The 24,918-nt window shown below is 38.5% G+C and overlaps 1 protein-coding gene across 1 annotated transcript; it reads left to right on the forward strand.

Annotated features, from left to right (window-relative positions):
* Window positions 1–367: 367 nt before the first annotated feature.
* Window positions 368–21,575, forward strand: LOC128616757 (NLR family CARD domain-containing protein 3-like). Its single transcript, XM_053639552.1, has 5 exons — window positions 368–1,901; window positions 3,100–3,273; window positions 19,079–19,252; window positions 19,558–19,734; window positions 19,857–21,575. Exons 1-5 carry the CDS (start codon window positions 490–492, stop codon window positions 19,891–19,893), a joined length of 1,974 nt encoding a protein of 657 aa, XP_053495527.1. The 5' UTR covers window positions 368–489; the 3' UTR covers window positions 19,894–21,575.
* The last annotated feature ends 3,343 nt before the right edge of the window (window positions 21,576–24,918 follow it).

Consider the following 24,918-nt stretch of genomic DNA (forward strand, 5'->3'; position numbering starts at 1 on the left):
TGGTCCTGTTCCTTCAATAATATTTAGTCCATGAATCAGGAATGAACAGCAGCATTTGAAAGAATTTTACATTTTATATTGTGCTCAGTGATTTTGCATTAAAACATGTTATTACTTTGTTTATTAGAGTCAGTGGCCCTTGTATGTCAGACAGAGCTGAAATCCAGCCTGAGAGAGAAGTTTAAAAGAATTAATGAAGGAATCTCACAGCATGGAAGCTCAGCACTTCTGAATGAGAGCTATACAGATCTCTACATCACAGAGGGTTGGAGTGGAGACGTCAATAATGAACATGAGGTTAGACAGATTGAGACAGCGTCCAGGAGACCAGCAACACAGGAGACACCCATCAAATGTAACGAGCTCTTTAAAGACAAGTCCATCAGAAGAGTGCTGACTAAAGGAGTTGCTGGAATTGGAAAAACAGTCTCTGTGCGGAAGTTCATTCTGGACTGGGCTGAAGGAAAAGCAAATCAAGACGTCACCTTCATGTTTCCACTTCCCTTTAGAGAGCTGAATCTGATGAAGCAGAGAAATCTCAGTCTGATGGAGCTTCTTCATCACATTTTCCCAGAAATGAGAAAACTAGAATTACTAGACTCCTACACAGTGGTGTTGATCTTTGATGGTCTGGATGAGTGTCGACTTCCTCTAAATTTCCAGAAGAATGAGAGATTGTGTGATGTGACAGAGTCGGCCTCGGTGGATGTGCTGCTGACAAACCTCATCAAGGGGAATCTGCTTCCCTCTGCTCTCCTCTGGATAACCTCTCGACCAGGAGCAGCCAATCAGATCCCTCCTGAGTGTGTAGACCAGGTAACAGAGGTACGAGGCTTCAGTGATCCTCAGAAAGAGGAGTACTTCAGGAAGAGGATCAGTGATCAGAGCCTGGCCAATAAAATCATCACACACATGAAGTCTTCAAGAAGCCTCTACATCATGTGCCACATCCCAGTCTTCTGCTGGATCTCAGCCACTGTTCTAGAGAGAGTGTTGGGTGAAGCAGAGAGTGGAGAGGTCCCCAAGACTCTGACTCAAATGTTCACACACTTCCTGATCTTTCAGATCAAACACAAGGACCAAAAGTACCATCAGAAATGTGACCCTGATCCTCAGCAGACCAGAGAGAGTATCCTGGCACTGGGGAAACTGGCTTTCCAACAGCTGGAGAAAGGAAACCTGATCTTCTATGAGGAAGACCTGAGAGAGTGTGGCATTGATGTTGGAGAAGTGGCAGTGTACTCAGGAGTGTGTACCCAAATCTTCAGAGAGGAGTTTGGGCTTCACCTGGGGAAGGTGTTCAGCTTTGTTCATCTGAGTGTTCAGGAGTTTCTGGCTGCTTTATACACATTTCTCCGCTTTATTTTTAGAAAGACAAATGTGTTAGTGGAGCAACGCACTGGACTTTTCCATTTCTTCAGCAAGTCAACCATGTCTGATCTCCTCAGGAGTGCAGTGGACAAGGCCTTACAGAGTGAGAATGGACACCTGGACCTGTTCCTCCGCTTCCTTCTGGGTCTCTCACTGGAGTCCAATCAGACTCTCTTACGAGGCTTAATGCCACAGACAGGAAGCAGCTCTCACAGCAAACAGGAAACAGTCGAGTACATCAAGGAGAAGATCAGGGAGAATCCATCTCCAGAGAAATCCATCAATCTGTTCCACTGTCTGAATGAACTGAATGAACATTCTCTAGTGCAGGAAGTACAGACTTACCTGAACAGAGGAGGTGACAGTGGTCTCTGGGGAGCCAGACTCTCTCCTGCTCAGTGGTCAGCTCTGGTGTTTGTGTTACTGAACTCAGATCAGGAGCTGGATGTGTTTAATTTGAGTAAATATGACCCATCAGAGGAATGTTTTCTGAACCTGCTGCCAGTGGTCAAAGCCTCCAGAAAAGCTGTGTGAGTATTTTTATTTATAAATGTATTACTGCATGGTTTGTTATTTTAATGTAACACTGAACTGCACTGTTTGGATTAATGCTTGTTAATAGTTACTCTAATCATCTTTAAACAAACCTCTGGTACTGTTACAGAAGATTGTTTCACTTTTACACTAACACGTTACGTCTGCACTGAGATCTGGGCCGTATGGACAAAACCTTATATCACCATTTATTACCTTTTCTCTAAAACTGATGAAAATGATCTCTACAAAATAACTGCATGTATTCATGACTGCTTTTTGATCATTTTGTGAACTAAACACCAGTGAAAGGCACTTTTTCTTTTCTCCTTTTACTTGAAAGAGACATTGAACAGAACTTCACAATTGAGAACAAGAAAAACATAACACTGTCACCATGGGAACAATATGAATACAACATGTGACATTGTGTGTGTGTGTGTGTGTGTGTGTGTGTGTGTGTGTGTGTGTGTGTGTGAGAGAGAGAGTTAAAGGTACAGGAGCAGTCTGGCTGTGCAGCTACAGTACATATTAATTTATTTTAGACATTTTAAAGCTCACACATCTGATGTTATTTTTATTTATGCTATGCTAACAGAAAGAATAAGTTAATATTACCTGTCTTACATTTTATTGTCTGTTTCTGTTCCGTTTCACCAACGAAATATTTCCAAACAAAGCCACAGCACGTCCTGCTCCTTTTTGTTCAAACGGGAGATTTCTTATTTATTTTATTTATTTTTTAGTTGGAGACCTTTTAACATGTACTTTCATTAAAAAATGTTTTCAAGTTTCAATTAAATTAAAGCATTTGTTCAAACAAAAAAACAAACATCTGTTTTCATTTATTTAAGGAACATTGTAACTGATAATAATTTCTTCTTCTTCTTCTTCTTCTTCCTCTTATTATTATTATTATTATTATTATTATCAGTTACAATGATCCTTAAAGGAATGAAAACAGAAGGGTTTTTTGTTTGAACAAATGCTTTATTATAATAAAGAATTTGTTTATAATAATAATAATAATAATAATAATAATAATAATAGTACTGATGTGGTGTCTTGTCCTCTGATTTCTGTGTGTAAGAGAAACACACTCACATTTCTGTTACATGGTAAACTTTAGCTGGATTATGGCTGTGTTTGTGTGTTTGAGCTCAGAGTTCTGATATTTCATCATTTCTCTTCCAGTCTGTGGGAGTGTAATCTGACAGAGGAAAGCTGTAGAGTTCTGTCCTCAGTTCTCAGCTCAAACTCCTCCAGACTGAGAGAACTGGACCTGAGTAACAATAACCTGCAGGATTCAGGAGTGAAGCTGCTCTCTGCTGGACTGGAGAATCCACACTGTACACTGGAGATACTGAGGTACACACACACACACACACACACACACACACACACACACACCAACAACAGTGCTAATAATAATAATAATCCATCCATCCATCCATCCATCCATCTTCTATACCGCTTAATCCTTTTCAGGGTCACGGGGAAACCTGGAGCCTATCCCAGGGAGCATGGGGCACAAGGCGGGGTACACCCTGGACAGGGTGCCAATAATAATAATAATAATAATAATAATAATAATAATAATAATAATAACAACTTTGTTTATATAGCACATTTCATACATGAAATGGAAAATGGAAAATAAAATAAAATGACAAATAAAATGACAAATGACAAGTGGGTTCTGATCCATGCTTGAGAATCAAGTTTTTATCAAATCCTGCTTTGTATTGACACTGAAATACTCTACCATCTAGTGCAGTGTTTCCGCGGACCCCTAGTGGTCAGTGGTGTAATTGCAGGGGGTCGGTAGGAAAGTTTTAAAAATGTTTAAATAGTATTATATAATTTTTTGTTCAATGTATCAAAATATATTCAAACGAAATGTTTTTAAAAATAATCAGTTTGGTTATTCATGTGCATTCACAGATATCACATTAACTGAGCTGACTGAGTCCATTGATGGATTTATTTTAAATTTATTTACAAATGAAATGATTATTTGCAAAAACCTGTGAGTGGTAGACAAGTTCAAGTGTCGCAGCGATGGATAAAATAAACAAAAGATAATTCAGAGAGTCAAATTAAATGTCACACCAACAATAATATGTAATTGAACCTGGTATTTCTATCAATCCCTGGGGAATGACAGGTTCTACCAATCAACCCGGGATTGCTAGGACTGTAGAATTCAGTGCTTTTTGTGCATCCATAAAAAGTAATGCATAAATACTTTATATATATATATATATATATATATATATATATATATATATATATATATATATATATATATATATATATATATATATGCAGCTAACAATAATTTTCATAATCGATTAGTTGGCGGATTATTTTTTGATTAATCAATTAATCGGATGGGGGCAAACTTTCAGGTTAGTAAAAAACTAATGTGTTCCATTTGAGACGATTTTACCTTTCTAAAATTCATACACTAGACCAGTGGATCTCAACCTTTTGTGAGCTTTGGACCCCTAGCATATTTCGAACAATCCACAAGGAACCCCCTCACTCCACAACAATTATAGGCTATATATGTTACTTTATTTTATTCATATTTACCATTAATAATAAATAAAAATTGTATTTATTTTAAATGAATAAGATATATACAGGTGTGTTTCTGTGTGTACTGAGATCTTTTCAGTCTTATATATTTGGACAAACAGTTGTGTAAAGTTTTAGTCTTAAGTTTATATTTGTAACACTCAGTGTGTGGATTTTATTTTAAATAAATTTTAATAATGGCACTGAAAGTTTGCCCCATACGGTTAATCGAAAAATAAATAAATAAATAAATGAAATAATAATCAGCAAACTAATCGATTGTGAAAATAATCGTTAGCTGGAGCCCTAGTTTTAAACTGCGAGTGGTTTCAGTTTAATATGTTGTAGGCTCATTTATTGAGTCTGTTTACATTGAACCTGTAACAGGATATAATAATATTGGGCTTGTTTTTGAAGCTGCAGTTGCTTATTTGTCTCGTGAGACTTGGCAACACTGAGGTATTCGTGTGTTGTATATTAGCTCCAATACTCGACAGCGGAGGTGGAGGTGGATACGGTTTTCTTGAAGTAGAGGAGAGTTGCTCTCTCTCATAGCTAGCAGAAAATAAGTGAAGTTTACCACACAGACCATAGCAAACCAAACAGACAGCTGAATCAAGTTAGCTAGCTACCTATTGAGCTACTGAAATGTCTGACCTGTTTAACAGGAAAAAAGCATCTCTGTCTTCAATCCCTTCAGATCTCTGAGTTTTCACCACCTTTCAAAAGCCATGCCCATATTTATTCTCATTTTAGCACGGGCTCTGTCGCTTTCCCTTTTTGACTGCAGGCTCTCCACAGTTCCAGGTTTCTTGGCTTTGACAGCAGTTGGTTCCCCAGATGTCAATGTAACCATGCCAAAACTCATTTCAAGGAGGTGACTTCACTGGCTACCTCCCACCTCCCCACCTCACGGAGAGAGAGAGAGGTCGACTGTAAAGCCCGCCTAACGAGAAAAGTGATAGATTAGTTAGTACAAAGAGAGACCAATCAGAATGCGCACTGTGTCTCTCTTACCACATCTGCCACTTGCTTTCTAAGTTTACTGTCGTGGAAATTTAGACAAACACCAGTAGACTCGTCCTCTCAGATGAAGTAGTTTTATTACAGAGAGATGAATACAGGAAGAAGAATGAGGGCACTGGTCCAGTGTTGATGCTATTTCCCCAAGCTCCAGCTCAGTCCAGAACTCCTCCATAAGTGCCTGATGAATGTGAAAGTAGAGGACAGTGAGGTGTTGGTGGAGAAACACTGGGTTGAGGGTCAGAATAAAGAGCAGATAAAGCAGCTATGCACATACATAAAGAGCTAGCTCTTGTGCTGAGTGGCCACGCCCATTTAACTCTGATCCAACACCTCATCAACCTTTTCTCTCAACATCCTGTAAATGTTCCATAACATTAGAGAGAAAGAGTGAGAGGTCGACTGTAAAGCCTGCCTAACGATAAAAGTGATAGGTTAGTTAGCACAAAGAGAGACCAATCAACACCCATTTAACTCTGATCCAACACCTCATCAACCTTTTCTCTCAACATCCTGTAAATGGTCCATAACATTACATTTTAATTTGCACCTTTAAGAGTTCTTGTGTAAATGCTCCTACACACTGTTTATGAAGAAATTAATTCGTGTCCAGTGTGATAAATGAGGCCCAGTGTTTTATGAGTAAAACATTAAAGTGTGTATTTTATATGGCGTGGATTAGCATTGCTGTTGTGCTTTGTTTTTCTGTGTGTGTGTGTGTGTGTGTGTGTGTGTGTGTGTGTGTGTGTTATGTGATTTGTATGTGTGTGAAAGTTTAAGCTCCAAAGAATAGTGAACTCCAACAGTTTTAGCGTCTCTGTGAAACTTAGCTTTGTGTTAATGCTGAAATATCTACATCACTTCTCACATCAGAACAAAGTACATTTATTTCTACAGTGTGTATACAGATTTGTTATTTATTGTATTTATTTTTTAGTTGGAGACCTTTTAACACGTACTTTCATTAAAAAATGGTTTCAAGTTTCAATTATAATAAAGCATTTGTTCAAACAAAAAAAAACCCATCTGTTTTCATTCCTTTTAGGATCATTGTTAGTGATAATTTATTATTATTATTATTATTATTATTATTATTATTATTATTATTATTATCAGTTACAACAATCCTTAAAGGAATGAAAACAAAGGTTTTTTTGATAAAGCATTTGTTTATAATTATAATAGTAGTAGTAGTAGTAATATTAATAATAATAATAATAATAATAATAATAATAATAATAATAATAATAATAGTACTGATGTGGTGTCCTGTCCTCTCATTTCTGTGTGTGAGAGAAACACACTCACATTTCTGTTACATGGTGAACTTTAGCTGGATTATGGCTGTTTGTGTGTGTTTGAGGTCAGAGTTCTGATATTTCATCATTTCTCTTCCAGGCTGTGTGTGTGTAATCTGACAGAGGAAAGCTGTAGAGTTCTGTCCTCAGTTCTCAGCTCAAACTCCTCCAGACTGAGAGAACTGGACCTGAGACACAATAAACTGCAGGATTCAGGAGTGAAGGCGCTCTCTGCTGGACTGGAGAATCCACACTGTACACTGGAGACACTGAGGTACACAGACACACAGCAACAACAGTAATAATAATAATAATAATAATAATAATAATAATAATAATAATAACTTTATTTATATAGCACATTTCATGCATAAAATGCAGCTCAAAGTGCTTCACAATGGAAAATAAAATAAAATGATAAATATAATATTAAAGGAGACCTATTTTAAGCCTTTTTACAAGATGTAATATAAGTCTCAGGTGTCCCCAGAATGTGTCTGTGAACTTTCACCCCAAAATATCTCACAGATCTTATACCCTGCTATAAATGCCTCTTTTTGGGTGGAAGCAAAAACAGGCTGTTTTGGTTTGTGTCTCTTTAAATGCAAATGAGCTACTGCGCCCCGCCCCCCTTCCGGAAGATACCAGCTCCTGCTTCTGATACTACATTAGCTGTGGAATCTGCTAACAACCTTATTCACAAAACAGCCTGGTGTAAAATGATTCACACAAAACCTACACAGTTTTCAAAAAGACAATCACCTTACTGTATTGTGCATAATAAAGGTGTGTTTTTGGGATAAAAATAAACATGATAACATAACTCTGGCACTTTAGCCGCATTAGCCATGGAATCTGATAACAAGCTCATTCGGAAAATCGATTTGCAAACATTCCCAAAATATAACATGCAATATTTCCGTCTTCTGGATATGAAGCTGGATCACGAACAGTGTGAACTGATCCATGCTTGAGAATCAAGTTTTTATCAAATCCTGCTTTGTATTGACCCTCGTTCCCAAAGCAGTCTGGTGTGAAATGATTTTAGGTATATTTTGGGGCACATTTCCTTCAAAAATAAAACTTCACTGCGTCTTCAGTGTCTCTGATGCTGGGAGTACATGAAGGCTCATGTTCATTCTTAGCTTGGAGAACATGGCCGATTTTGTGCAGCTTATGATTTATTGGGAATATACAAAAGGAGTGTGTGGATTTTTACCATCGTAGGGTGGTTGTGTAAACATTCTGCCGACACACATTTATGTTCAAACACCATTTAAAAGAGCGAGAGGTCGACTGTAAAGCCTGCCTAACGAGAAAAGTGATAGGTTAGTTACCACAAAGAGAGACCAATCAATACCCATTTAACTCTGATCCAACACCTCATCAACCTTTTCTCTCAACATCCTGTAAATGTTCCATAACATTACATTTTAATTTGCACATTAAAGAGTTCTTGTGTAAATGCTCCTACACACTGTTTATGAAGAAATTAATTCGTATCCAGTGTGATAAATGAGGCCCAGTGTTTTATATGAGTAAAACATTAAAGTGTGTATTTTATATGGTGTGGATTAGCATTGTTTCTGCTGTTGAGCTTTGTTTTTCTCTCTCTGTGTGTGTGTGTGTGTGTGTGTGTGTGTGTGTGTGTGTGTGTTATGTGATTTGTATGTGTGTGAAAGTTAGATTAAGCTCCAAAGAACAATGAACTCCAACAGTTTTAGCGTCTCTGTGAAACTCAGCTTTGTGTTAATGCTGAAATATCTACATCACTTCTCACATCAGAACAAAGTACATTTATTTCTACAGCGTGTAGATCAGTGTACATTACACACACATTTACTTTAATAACATGCCAATACTAGTTTATTGTTTATACACAGGCTGTTCATTTTATATTTTTATCCTGACATTAGAACCTTGTATTCAGGTAAACACTTTATTTCCCACCTGATGGAAACACCTCATTTCACAATCAGATAAATAAATCTTAACACTTCTTCATTTCTCTTCGAGGCTGTGGGAGTGTAATCTGACAGAGGAAAGCTGTAGAGTTCTGTCCTCAGTTCTCAGCTCAAACTCCTCCAGACTGAGAGAACTGAACCTGAGTTACAATAAACTGCAGGATTCAGGAGTGAAGCTGCTCTCTGCTGGACTGGAGAATCCACACTGTACACTGGAGACACTGAGGTACACACACACACACACACACACACACACACATGCACACACGCACACCCCAACAACAGTAATAATAATAATAATAATAATAATAATAATAATAATAATAATAACTTTAATTATGTAGCACATTTCATATATAAAATGCAGCTCAAAGTGCTTCACAATGGAAAATAAAATAAAATGACAAATATAATATTAAAGGAGACCTATTTTAAGCCTTTTTACAAGATGTAATATAAGTCTCAGGTGTCCCCAGAATGTGTCTGTGAAGTTTCAGCCCAAAATTCCCCACAGATCTTATACCCTGCTGTAAATGCCCCTTTTTGTGTGGAAGCAAAAACAGGCTGTTTTGGTGTGTGTCTCTTTAAATGCAAATGAGCTGCTGCGCCCCACCCCGTTTCCGGAAGAGACCACCTCAATACTTCATTAGCTGTGGAATCTGCTAACAACCTTATTCACAAAACAGCCTGGTGTAAAATGATTCACAGAAAACCTACACAGTTTTCAAAAAGACAATCACCTTACTGTATTGTGCATAATAAAGGTGTGTTTTCGGGTTAAAAATAAAAATGGCGACATAACTCTGGCACTTTAGCCGCATTAGCCATGGAATCTGCTAATAAGTTCATTCGGAAAATCGATTTGCAAACATTCCCAAAATATAAAGTGCGATATTTACATCTTCTGGATATGAAGCTGGATCACGAACAGTGGGTACTGATCCATGCTTCAGAATCAAGTTTTTATCAAATAGTGCTTTGTACTGGCCCTCGTTCACAAAGCAGTCTGGTGTGAAATGATTTTAGGTATTTTTGGGGCACATTTCCTTAAAAAATAAAACTTCACTGCGTCTTCAGTGTCTCTGATGCCGGGAGTACATGAAGACTCTCATGTTCATTCTTACAGCCAACAACAGAACACTTACAAAGCTTACGAAGCTGAGACATTCTTCTCATCACTGTAGCTGCTCCAACGCGGAGAACATGGCCGATTGTGTGCAGCTCACTCAGGGGAGGAGCTATGCTAATAGGGCAGAGTCCCTGGGCGGGGCTTGTTCCAACGTGACGTCACGTTAGGGCGAAAACAAAAAAGGCTCATTTTGAGACTCTGTTCATGATTTATTGGGAATATAAAAAAGGAGTGGGTGGATTTTTACCATTGTAGGGTGGTTGTGTACACATTCTGCCAACACACATTTATGTTCAAACACCATTTAAAAGTGAATTTTGCATAATAGGTCCCCTTTAAAACAAAAATATTGCATCACAACATTAAAGATAAAAATACAATATTAAAACCTAAAAAATTCTTATAAGTAAGTAATCAGACAGAAAATAAAATATACATTAAATCATTATGAGATTTAAAATAAATCAGTTTAAAGCCTAAAATGAAGAGGCCTAATTGAAAGCCAAGGTAAATAAATGTGTTGAAGCTGCTTTTTAAATATATTTAGTAGTGTTGGGTCCGAGTCCACCTTTGCCGGATCCGAATCGAGACCAAGTCCTTAACCAATCAAGTCTGAGTCCAAGTCTGAGTCCAAAAGGGGCCAAGTTAGACTTAAGTCCGAGTCGATTCTGGCCGAGTCCAGAAAGTAATTACATTGAAAAAAGATTTGAAATTGCAATTGTAAACTCAACACTGAGCTGTTAAATTAGTATTTTAACCTTCACAAACCAATGGCAACATAACTGTAACAAAAAATACCACTATTACATCTTGACATTGCAATTTAATATTTTTATTTCATGTCATCAGCAACTCAACTAGTTTCCTATCAAAAAATGGTTTCAATAAAAAAATGGATATTGAGGTATTTGTAGAACTTTTATTAGATTACAAGTGTATGAAATTACAAATGAAGCTGTTTTGTTATTGTATCACACTATATTGTGTCCTCCATTTCGAGTTACATTTCAGTGATTTGATGACTCTCCCCAACAGTTATATAGTCTGAGAGAGAGAGAGAGACAGAGAGAGAGAGAGAGAGAGAGAGTACAGAGTAGAGTTACTTTTAGCAGCATGTCATAACAACAAGCTTCATGCTTTATTATTGCTTGTAATCTGTCTATGAATCACAACAAACTCATTTCTGAACACAGCTCTGTTCTTGAAACTTTTCGTTTTAATTTCTAAAATAATAAAAACATCAGCAGGGTTTATGAGATTTACTACATTAAGAAGTACATTTCACATTTTACGTGAAATTCAAGACTGGAATTACCAAATGTTAACATTTAGGGGCGGGCGATATGACTACACGATACGTTTCATGATAACGATATGTTTTCTTAGGTAGGTCTATCAGTAGTATTCAAGTAAGAAATACTACGGAAATTGAATAAAGCAATTAAATGTAAAATAAAATTAATTTCACTGTATGACATATACAGTGATTCTTATTAGATTTACTGAAGTTATTCAGTCAAATGAGTGAGTGAGTGATTTTCTCTTTGTGTTTTGTTGTTTGATGAACATTAATGACACAGACAGCAGCAGGTTTATTAGACTGCTGTCACTTTAAGACCTAATGCACAGACCTAATATACTGTATTGACACACCTCCGATTTTTCCCCAACTGTTTACATTCACTTAAATCATAACCGACTGTGTTTGCATGAATACTCAACCAGGCCTGCGTTTTGACATAACGTGTGTGTATTTATTTCACCATCCAAGCATAATAAGCCTTTAAAGAGAACTCAGTTCAGTACTCACATGATGAGGCGGCTGTCTGCGCGCGCGTTTTTATGCTGACATCCCACCATGCAAAAACTCATTTCAGGGAGGTAGCTCCACCACCCCTGCAGCCCCATCTCACCCATATGTGTGTTTGTGTGTGTGTATATATATATATATATATATATAACGACATACATACACTCATTTTTAAGTATAGGTTGGCAGTCTAAATGCTAAATGTGACATTAAAATAATATGTACTATTATATTCTGTTCAACTCTTTTAGCCATATTTTTATTCTATTACAAGTTTAAGCAAGTCTACAGGGGGTTTGTCCTCATCGTGTAGGACATCAACAGATTAGCTCCTTAGCAGCTAGCCAGCTAGTTTAAATAACGTTAGCTATGCTAATGAACAAATCACACCTGTTAAACTCACCTCAACATGTCTTTTACAATCATCTAACCCACCATGGGCAATCAAAGAGTCGCTGTTGAAAACTGTTGTTATTTTTGACCCCTATGAAGCAGGGGTACATTTTAGTGTCGTCTGGGGTGAAGGGCGTGTTTTCTTTTTTTTTTGGACACTCTGCCATGACGCTACAGTGATACTGAACTGAATAATGAACTGAAGAGAGAGAGAGAGAGAGAGAGAGAGAGAGAGAGAGAGAGAGAGAGAGTGTGTGAGTGAGTGAGTGGTCGATTTTAAAGCCTGCCCACAGAGAAAACTGATAGGTCTAGCTAGCAGAAAGAAAGACCAATCAGGAAATGTTCTGTCACTCTCTCATTCTTGTTACTCACTCTCTAAGTTTGAGTACAAATTTACTTGAGTGTGTGACAAGTCCGAATTCTCTTCATAATTTGACTCGAGTACGCCAACTCCAAAATAATTCACCCTCCCACAATTACTGCAGGTTATAACACAAAAACAAGCATAACATACTCATATATACTAATAGTAGTTATGGTTCTAATGTAATCTCCTTTTCCATCTTTCCAGTCATTATTCTGCTGGCAGGTGATCAGAGATGAGTGGATAGTGTCTGTCCTCCTTATAAGCTTTGTTGCCATTTATGATGTTTTATTAAATATATTCTGTTTTTGTGTTTTAAATAGAGCTGCAACAACTAATCGATAAAATCAAAAATAATCGATTATGAAAATCATTGTCAAGGAATCGCATTATCGATTAGTTGGTCTGCGCACGGTACATTTACTCATTATGTTACTTCTGTTCTGAAAACACGCTTTGGAGAGTAAATACTAAAGTTGTGTCCCAAATGACGTACTATACTATTCTATGTACTGTGTACTCTACCGTCTAGTGCAGTTTTTCCGTGGACCCCTAGTGGTCAGTGGTGTAATTGCAGGGGGTCGGTAGGAAAGTTTAAAAAATGTTTAAATAATATTCTATCATTTTTGTTCAATGTATCAAAATATATTCAAACGAGATGTTTTTAAAATTAATCAATTTGGTTATTCGTGGTAATACACGTGTGGGTGCGTAACATGGTTATAACATCGTTACACGTGTGGGTAACGTGGTTATAACATGGTTAAACAAGTGTGTATCATGCTTATAACATGGTAATACACATGTGTGGGTGGGTAACATGGTTATTACATGGTTATTACATGGTTATATGTGTGTAACATGATTATAACATGGTTGTACACGTGTCTGTAACATGGTTATACATGTGTGTGTAACATGGGTATAACAAGATAATTCACGTTTGTGTAACATGGTTATAACACGGTTATACATGTGTTTAAAATATATATTACATGGTTATACATGTGTGTAACAGTTTTAACATGGTTATACACGTGTGTAACATGGAAATAGCATGATTATGTATGTGTGTAATATGGTTATAACATGGTTATTAACATGTTTGTAAAAAGGATGTTACATGGTTATACACATGTGTAAAATGGTTATAAACGTGTGTAACATGGTTATCACATTATACACGTGTGTGTAACATGGTTTTACACGTGTGTCTAACAGTTATATCCTTGTTATACATGTGTAAAATGGTAATAATATGGTAATACTCGTGTATGTGTGTGGGTAACATGGTTATACACGTGTGTAACCTGGTTATTACATGGTTATACAAATGTGTGAAACATGGTTATAACATGGTAATACACGTGTGTGGGTGTGTAACATGGTTATAACATGGTTATACACGTGTAGATCAGTGTACATTACACACACATTTACTTTAATAACATGCCAATACTAGTTTATTGTTTATACACAGGCTGTTCATTTTATATTTTTATCCTGACATTAGAACCTTGTATTCAGGTAAACACTTTATTTCCCACTTGATGGAAACCCCTCATTTCACAATCAGATAAATAAATCTAACACTTCATCATTTCTCTTCCAGTCTGTGGAGGTGTAATCTGACAGAGGAAAGCTGTAGAGTTCTGTCCTCAGTTCTCAGCTCAAACTCCTCCAGACTGAGAGAACTGAACCTGAGTGACAATAAACTGCAGGATTCAGGAGTGAAGCTGCTCTCTGCTGGACTGGAGAATCCACACTGTACACTGGAGACACTGAGGTACACACACACACACACACACACACATACACACACACACACACACACACACACACATACACACACACACACACACACACACACACACACACACCAACAACCATAATAGTAATAATAATAACAATAACTTTATTTACATTACATTATTATTTACATAGCACATTTCACACATAAAATGGAAAATAAAATAAAATGACAAATATAATATTAAAGGAGACCTATTTTAAGCCTTTTTACATGTTGTAATATAAGTCTCAGGTGTCCCCGGAATGTGTCTGTGAACTTTCATCCCAAAATACCCCACAGATCTTATACCCTGCTTTAAAGGCCCCTTTTTTGGGTGGAAGCAAAAAATGCCTGTTTTGGTGTGTGTCTCTTTAAATGCAAATGAGCTGCTGCGCCCCGCCCCCTTTCCGGAAGAGACCACCTCAATACTTCACTAGCTGTGGAATCTGCTAACAACCTTATTCACAAAGCAGCCTGGTGTAAAATGATTCACACAAAACCTACATAGTTTTCAAAAAGACAATCACCTTACTGTATTGTGCATAATAAAGGTGTGTTTTCGGGTTAAAAATAAAAATGGCGACATAACTCTGGCACTTTAGCCGCATCAGTCATGGAATCTGCAAACAAGCTCATTCGGAAAATCGATTTGCAAACATTCCCAAAATATAAAGTGCGATATTTACATCTTCTGGATATGAAGCTGGATCACGAACAGTGGGTACTGATCCATGCTTGAGAATCAACTTTTTATCAAATCCTGCTTTGTATTGACCCTCGTTCACAAAGCAGTCTGGAGTGAAATGATTTTAGGTATTTTTGGGGCACATTTCCTTAAAAAATAAAACTTCACTGCGTCTTCAGTGTCTCTGATGCCGGGAGTACATGAAGACTCTCGTGTTCATTGTTAAAGCCAACAACAGAACACTTACAAAGCTTACGAAGCTGAGACATTCTTCTCATCACTGTAGCTGCTCCAGCGCGGAGAACATGGCCGATTGTGTGCAGCTCACTCAGGGGAGGAGCTATGCTAATAGGGCAGAGTCCCTGGATGGGGCTTGTTCCAACATGACGTCACGTTAGGGTCAAAACAAAAACGGCTCATTTTGAGACTCTGTTTATGATTTATTGGGAATATAAAAAAAAGGAGTTTGTGGATTTTTACCATCGTAGGGTGGTTGTGTACAAATTCTGCCAACACACATTTATGTTCAAACACCATTTAAAAGTGAATTTTGCATAATAGGTCCCCTTTAAAACAAAAATATTGCAACACAACATTAAAGATAAAAATACAGTATTAAAACCTAAAAACTCCTTAAGAAATAATTAAGTAATCAAACAGAAAATATTTTTTAAATTAGATCATCATGAAATTTTTTTAAAAAATCAGTTTTAAGCCTAAAATGAAGAGGCCTAATTGAAAGCCAAGGTAAATAAATGTGTTGAAGCTGCTTTTTAAATATATTTAGTAGTGTTGGGTCCGAGTCCACCTTTGTCGAATCCGAATCGAGACCAAGTCCTTAACCAATCAAGAGTCCAAAAGGGGCCGAGTTAGACTTAAGTCCGAGTCGATTCTGGCCGAGTCCAGAAAGTAATTACATTGAAAAAAGATTTGAAATTGCAATTGTAAACTCAACACTGAGCTGTTAAATTAGTATTTTAACCTTCACAAACCAATGGCAACATAACTGTAACAAAAAATACCACTATTACATCTTGACATTGCAATTTAATATTTTTATTTCATGTCATCAGCAACTCAACTAGTTTCCTATCAAAAAATGGTTTCAATAAAAAAATGGATACAGAGGTATTTGTAGAACTTTTATTAGATTACAAGTGTATGAAAATACAAATGAAGCTGTTTTGTTATTGTGTCACACAATATTGTGTCCTCCAGTTCGAGTTACATTTCAGTGATTTGATGCCTCTCCCCCATAGTTATATAGTCTGAGTGAGTGAGAGAGTGAGTGAGTGCAGAGTAGAGTTACATTTTGCAGCATGTCATAACAACAAGCTTCATGCTTTATTATTGCTTATAATCTGTCTCTGAATCACAACAGACTCATTTCTGAACACAGCTCTGTTCTTGTAACTTTTTTCATTTTAATTTCTAAAATAAAAACATCAGCAGGGTTTGAGATTTACTACATTAAGAAGTACATTTCACATTTTACGTGACATTCAAGACTGGAATTACCAGTGTTTTATATATATATAATATCTCACAAAAGTGAGTACACTGCTCACATCTTTTCATGTGACAACACTGAAGAAATGACACTTTGCTACAGTGTAAAGTAGTGAGTGTGCAGCTTGTGTAACAGTGTAAATTTGCTGTCCCCTCAAAATAACTCAACACACAACAATTAATGTCTAAACCGCTGGAAACAAAAGTGAGTACACCCCTAAGTGAAAAGAAAATGTACAAATTGGTCCCAAAGTGGCAATATTTTGTGTGGCCACCATTATTTTCCAGCACTGCCTTAACCCCCTTGGGCATGGAGTTCACCAGAGCTTCACAGGTTGCCACTGGAGTCCTCTCCCACTCCTCCATGACGACATCACGGAGCCGATGGATGTTTGAGACCTTCTGCTCCTCCACCGTCTGTTTGAGGATGCCCCACAGATGCTCAGTAGAGTTTAGTCCATCACCTTCACCTTCAGCTTCTTTAGCAAGGCAGTGGTCGTCTTCGAGGTGTGTTTGGGGTTGTTATTATGCTGGAATACTGCATACTGATTATGCTCTGCTTCACTATGTCACAATACATGTTGGCATTCATGGTTCCCTCAATGAATAAACGTATGAGTGCTGCCAGCATTGCTGCAGAGGTTGAAGGGGTGGGGGGTCAGCCTGTAAATGCTCAGACCATACGCCGCACACTGCGTCAAATTGGTCTGCAGGGCTGTCGTCCCAGAAGGAAGCCTCTTCTAAAGATGATGCACAAGAAAGCCCACAAACAGTTTGCTGAAGACAAGCAGGCTAAGGACATGGATTACTGGAACCAAGATAAACTTATTTGGTTCAGATGGTGTCAAGCATGTTTGGCTGCAACCATGTGAGGAGTACAAAGACAAGTGTGTCTTGCCTACAGTCAAGCATGGTGGTGGAAGTGTCATGTTCTGCGGCTGCATGAGTGCTGCCGGCACTGGGGAGCTACAGTTCATTGAGGGAACCATGAATGCCAACTGGTACTGTGACATACTGAAGCAGAGCATGATCCCCTCCCTTCGGAGACTGGGCCGCAGAGCAGTATTCCAGCATGATAATGACCCCAAACACACCTCGAAGACGACCACTGCCTTGCTGTATATATATATATATATATATATATATATATATATATATATATATATATATATATATGTATATATGTATATGTGCGCATGCAGCTAACAATAATTGTCATAATTGTTTAGTTGGCGGATTAATCGGATGGGGCAAACTTTCAGGTTATTCGAAATCTAACGTGTTCCATTTGAGACGATTTTACCTTTCTAGAATTCATACACTAGACCAGTGGTTCTCAACTTTTTGTGAGCTTTGGACCCCTAGAATATTTCGAACAATCCACAAGGGCCCCCTCACTCCACAACAATTATAGGCTATTATATTTAACAATCATTTCTATATGTGTTACTTTTATTTTATTTAAATTTAACATTAAGAATTTTTCTGGTTTCTTGGCTTTGACAACAGTTAGTTCCACAGATGTCAACGTAACCATGCCAAAACTCATTTCAAGGAGGTGACTTCACTGGCTACCTCCCACCTCCTCACCTCACGGAGAGAGAGGGAGGTCGACTGTAAAGCCCGCCTAACGAGAAAAGTGATAGATTATTTAGCACAAAGAGAGACCAATCAGAATGCACGCTGTGTCACTCTTACCACATCTGCCACTTGCTTTCTCGGTTTACTGTCGTGGAAATTTAGACAAACTCCAGTAGACTCGTTCTCTCAGATGAAGTAGTTTTATTACAGACAGATGAATACAGGAAGAAGAATGAGTGCACTCGTCCAGTGTTGATGCTATTTCCCCAAGCTCCAGCTCAGTCCAGAACTCCTCCATAAGTGCCTGATGAATGTGAAAGTAGAGGACAGTGAAGTGTTGGTGGAGAAACACTGGGTTGAGGGTCAGAATAAAGAGCAGATAAAGCAGCTATGCACATACATAAAGAGCCAGCTCTTGTGCTGAGTGGCCATGCCCATTTAACTCTGATCCAACACCTCATCAACCTTTTCTCTCAACATCCTGTAAATGTTCCATAACATTACATTTAAATAGTTCTTGTGTAAATGCTCCTACACACTGTTTATGAAGAAATTAATTCGTATCCAGTGTGATAAATGAGGCCCAGTGTTTTATATGATTAAAACATTAAAGTGTGTATTTTATATCGTGTGGATTAGCATTGTTTCTGCTGTTGAGTTTTGTTTTTCTGTGTGTGTGTGTGTTATGTGATGTGTATGTGTGTGGAAGTTAGATTAAGCTCCAAAGAACAATGAACTCCAACAGTTTTAGCGTCTCTGTGAAACTCAGCTTTGTGTTAATGCTGAAATATCTACATCACTTCTCACATCAGAACAAAGTACATTTATTTCTACAGCGTGTAGATCAGTGTACATTACACACACATTTACTTTAATAACATGCCAATACTAGTTTATTGTTTATACACAGGCTGTTCTTTTTATATTTTTATCCTGACATTAAAACCTTGTATTCATGTAAACACTTTATTTCCCACCTGATGGAAACACCTCATTTCACAATCAGATAAATAAATCTAACACTTCATCATTTCTCTTCCAGGCTGTGGGGGTGTAATCTGACAGAGGAAAGCTGTAGAGTTCTGTCCTCAGTTCTCAGCTCAAACTCCTCCAGACTGAGAGAACTGGACCTGGGTTACAATAACCTGCAGGATTCAGGAGTGAAGCTGCTCTCTGCTGGACTGGAGAATCCACACTGTACACTGGAGATACTGAGGTACACACACACACACACACACACACATATATATACATACATATATACACACACACACACACACACATATACACACATATATATACACACACACACACACACACACACACACACCAGAATTTTAATAAACACAGCTACGTCCAGTTTCCATCTGTGGTGATTGTAATTGTAGTGATGTGATATATTGTCATTGTTGTGTGTGTGAGATGGAGAGTAAATGTTCTGTATATAAAGATTTTGTGTAGTTGATGTTTTCAGAGCTAAAACTGAGTGTGTTAAGTGTGAGAAGGGTTTTTGTGTTGCAGGATGATTAACTGCAGTATTACAGATGAAGGTTGTGCTGCTCTGGCTTCAGCTCTGAGGTCAAACTCCTCATCACACCTGATAGAACTGAATCTGACCGGTAATAATCCAGGAGAATCAAGAGTGACGCTGCTCTCTGATCTACTGAAGGATCCACACTGTAAACTGGAGACATTATAGTGAGTTACTGACCTACTGTCTCTTTACTCTACTCTACTGTATCATACTGAATAATGTGTGTGTGTGTGTTGGTGTTCATGCTGATGTTGTGTGTTTACACTGATGCTCTTCTGTCTTTCAGCATTAAGGATAATAAACTCACCAGGACCGGCGTATGACAGGAGTCTCACCTCAAACCTCTTCTCCAGGATAAAGCAGATTTGGTGAAGAGTTAGAAACTGTTCCACATTTCCAGCAGTTTGGGAGCTGAATCATTAAACTTAAAGGAACAGAGCAGATACAAAGCCAAGAACAGGCAGAAGGTCATACACAGGAGAAATCGACACACATAACGCAATATCTGCTGTAACAAAAAAGTATTTGACCTCCATTTATACCAGTTCTCGAAGGCACTTGGAGACTGTGGTCATTCACCGTAGGACCAATTGCCCTGACTCAGTAGCAATACTACCCCCTGGTACTTTAGCGTATTGTAAGAATCATTTTCATGGCTGCCGTAAGATTCGGGATGTCTGGCGCTTCACTTTGTTTGAGATTGTGACCTACATTGATGAAGTGGGAACGCTGTATAAGATCAGACCACATGGAGAAGATGGTCCCATTAAAACTGTCTATTGCTCAGAACTTAAGCCTGTTCTTACTTGGCAACAATATACCAGGTAAACCAATGGGTCAGGTCTACTGGCCCTTTCCAGCCCCAGGAGTGAGTAGAGCCAGAAGGACCTTAGAATTGGAGATTATTCACAAGTGGCCATAGTCCACACGAGAACGGGTGTAAGGAACTCTGAGGGTCAAGTCCACATTGATTCTAGTTCTCAGCCCTCAGTGCTTCAGTCTAGTCCAACAGGGGTACAAAATGATTACTCTCTTATGAGTATAGGTTCATCTTTAGCGTCTCAACCCCAGGCGACCACACGAGAGCAAGAGTTGAATTTAGAATCTTCTCTAGATCTTCATATAGCTTAGTCACTTGATCAGTCAGGAATGGGTTTAGTTTCTAGGACATCCTTTAGGCGTTCTACTCATGGGACTCTCAGTGTTCACTGGGATGGTGACCATTGAAGGTAGGGGTGAATTTGGCAAAGTTGGTTGGAGGTGCTGTTGCGCATGCCCACTAGAGGGTGGACTGACTCTTTATACTCATCACTTCCTGTCTATAGAACCATGTCCAGTGCTTGAATCCTTTGCTACACTGTGATTGTTGGTTGCTGGAAGAACAAGTTCTGTTGATGGCAAATGTGTGTTATAAATGTGCCAACGCCATATATACCTACCTGGACAGGCTATTATTTCGGGGGCTTGGTAGCGTGTGGTCATAATTTGTCTGCATCACATTGATTGTGTGTGGGTGTGAAGATGAAAAAAATACTAACAATACCATCAAACCCATATGTGCTTGTTGAATATCCCATTACAGATTTAGTCCCCCTTTGCTGTTATAATAACCTCCACTCTTCTAGGTAATCTTTCCACTTTATTTTGGAGCATGGCCTTTGGGATTTGTGCATTTGAGCATGCATTTCACCTCCGGAAGAGGAGACTAAAGGGGGAAACCCCTCCCAACAAACAACAACTGAAAGAAGCTGTGGTAAAAGCCTGGAAAAGCATCACAAAAGAAGAGTGTAACAATTTGGTGATGTCAGAGGATCGCCGCCTGATTATTTATTGCAAGGAAGGGATATGCAACCAAATAGTCTTCAAGGAAATCAAAGTAAATAACACTATCTGTTCCAATATTTTTGCTCACCTCAAAATGTTCTAAGGTGTTTAACACATCTAGATGTATATATCAGGAAATTAAAGCTTCAATTTTGATCTATTGTCTCATTCATCTTTTGAACTCAAACCCAAATCTCTTCAGCGTATAGCAAAAACAAAAGAATTCCAATACTTTTGAAGAGGACTGCATGTATGGCAAGGTTGACGGAAGACAGGTGGCGCTGATGGCCACTGATTATGATTAAGACGGTGCTCTCTGCCTCCCTCTAGTGATGCAACAAGTCAATTGTTCACTTACACCACAATCCATTACAAAACTACAGACTCTCATTCCTATTTGGTGTTCAAATCTTCACAAGGAAATGTGCACTGACTTTTTACAACTATGGATTCACCACAAGAACATCACAGATCTCCCAACATGCTTCACGGCCTACAGACATGGCCACCATGAACTGCGCTTCCCAGAACGCGCACACACACACACACACACACACACACACACACACACTCTCATGGCCGCCATGAACTGCACTTCCCAGAACACACACACGCACACACTGCCTCTTTCTCAATCACCCGACTTCTCATCAAGCACACCCAGAGGCGTATCTACAGGGCAGGCAAGGTACTCAATTGCCTGGGGCCCCACATACTGAGAGGGCCCTGAGTGTTGATCATTTAAATTATCAGAAAGTTTCATCTTAAATTAATGTGCAGCAACATCTCAGCAACCCCCTTAAATGGGGCCTCTTTACAGGGCACTGTCACATTTGAGGACTCATTTATGCTGCGCCACCCCTTCACATTCGAGTTGCATGAGCTTAATTCCTGAAAATGAATCTGAAAAATGAACCTGTTAAGATTTTGCTGATACTGGCATCAGAATTAAATTCTTGGACCCATACTACTGTTACCTTCTCAGTACAGAGCTTGGGAAGAAATCACACAGACACAGAGTTCAGTGAAAGCTTCTTAGTTTAATGCTGAAATTATCAGAATAAATATATACAAAAAGGTGGAAGAGCTAGATCATTGCTTGATTTAATTATGAACAGAGAGCTTATTGTGTCAGAACAGGGACAGGGACTTCTGTGTACTCAGATAAGAAGATACAGCAACACGTCTCCAACACGTCGCTCTTTAGCTACCAGTAGCTCGTGGCCTGATTGTAGGTAGCTCGCGAAGACATTCTGGAAACTTTTTCCCATTTCATCCAATAAGAGTGGGCTATACCACTTCCTATCCCACCCCCTCCACTGAAAATATAGTATTTATTTGCCACATCGGCCATCACGCCAAAGTTTCAATCAAGCACGTCATCATGCACATATTATATTATACTGTTAGAAAATTTTGTGTGCTTCAGGAAGAGTAAAGACAGTGTTCCATCAAAGAAAAGGAATATTACATACTATTTCCATGAGGAATGGGGGAGTGAATTTTTCTTCACCAATGTAAGAAGAAGATATGTGTGCCTAATTTGCTTCGCTAGCATTGCTGTCAGTAAAAGATGCAATGTTGAGCGCCATTTCAGTCAAGTTCATGGTAACTTTGCACAGGATTTTCCTGTGGGTAGCATTCTACGACCTGAAAAAGTGAAGCAGCTGAAAGCAACATTATAACAACAGTTTTTATTCACCAAAACGATTAAGAGAGGAAATGTTGTAACAGAGGCATCATTTAAAGTGGCGCGCATCTTGAAAAACACAAGAAGCAGTTCACCGATGGTGCCATGGTGAAGAAAGCGATGACTGCGATGGCCGAAACTTTGTTCAGGGACCACAAAAGCAAAACAGAAATTATGTCCGCTATCGCTGATGTCCAGCTCAGTGCCAACACAGTGGCAAGGAGAGTTTCCTTGCTTTCTTCAGATGCGATGGGACAGTTAGAACAGGACATGCAAAGGTGTAAATGGTTTTCATTTCAATGTGATGAATCGGTGGTCTCGCGTTACACAGCCCAGTTGGCTGTTTTTATTCGGATGGTTTTTGATGATTTTTCCACCAAAGAGGAGTTTTTTACATTACTTCCTCTGAAAACCACGACCAGAGGAGTCGACATCTACAATGTTTTGAAGAACTACTGCATGGAAAAAAGTGTGCCCCTTGAAAAGCTGGTGTCTATGACAACAGACGGAGCTCCAGCCGTGATAGGGCGCCACTCTGGAGTTATTGCACATTGCAAGGCCGACCCAGACTTTCCTAAATTTCTGAACTATCACTGCATCATTCATCAGCAGGCAATCTGCACTACGGTTATGGGTTTTGTTCATGTCGTGACACCGGTTATTCTGATTATCAACTCGAGTCGAGCAAAATCCAAACAACACAGATGTCTCAAACTGTTTCTTGATGAAATTTCTGCAGAGTGTGGCGATCTCCTCCTTCACACAGAAGTCTGATGGTTGAGTAGGAGTAAGGTACTTCACCGCTTTATTTCCTTGCTGAGTGAAATTAAGGCTTTTATGGAAGCAAGGGGGGAGGACACTAACCTGTTGTCTGATGCTGGATGGCTGCTTGAACTTGCATTATTGGCTGATGTGACAGAGAAACTGAATCAGCTCAATCTTCAGTTACAAGGTAAAGAAAAACCATATGTGATATGATCAGTGCTGTGAAGGCATTTAAAGCAAAACTGTCACCTTCATCAATTGCAAAACAAAAGATTGCAACACTTCCCCTCATTAGTAAAGATGTTAGAAAGCCACACAAATGCAACCAAAGTTTTGGATGTACTCAAGTATTGTGACGACCTGTCCAGGCTTGGGCAGGAATTTGAGGAAAGCTTCGGTGATTTTGAAAATCTTGAGCCATGTGTGGCATTCATTGCCAACCCTTTCATGGAGATAGACATTGATCACATTTCAAAGCACATGGCTGAACTGTTCACTGTCAATGCTGTAGAGATGGAGGTTATTAATCTCCAAAATCATATCTAGCTGAAATCTTAGCAACATTCACAACATTTATGGAGTGTGGTAGACCCAGAAAACTACAAGAACATTCACCAAGCTGCCCTCAAAGCATCTGCTTTATTTGGATGTACATACCTTTGTGAAGCAGCGTTTTCTGATTTGAATGTGATCAAATCTAAATTCAGAACAAGACTGACAGATGAACATTTAAATGACAGCATAAGAGTGACCCTAAGTGCATACACACCATCATATACCTCTCTTGTGGAATCAATGCAGTGTCAGTCAGCTCATTAACTGTAAATAAGTGTGAATGCACTTCATGTCATATTTGTGGCCCATCGTGCACTTTTCTCATTTACCATGCACTCTCATTTATGTGGTATACATTTTAGTTCAGAATGCAGGCAAACATGTGAAATGCTACTGCTGTTTATATTCCAGTTTAATTTAGTTTGGACTTTCATTAATGTATATACGTAAACAACCGTATAGTTATGTGTAGACAACTATAACAAAGTCTGCTGTTTTCCATAAAGAACTGTAT

Source organism: Ictalurus furcatus, chromosome 13 (assembly GCF_023375685.1).
Source record: "Ictalurus furcatus strain D&B chromosome 13, Billie_1.0, whole genome shotgun sequence".
Taxonomy (NCBI): Eukaryota; Metazoa; Chordata; class Actinopteri; order Siluriformes; family Ictaluridae; genus Ictalurus; species Ictalurus furcatus.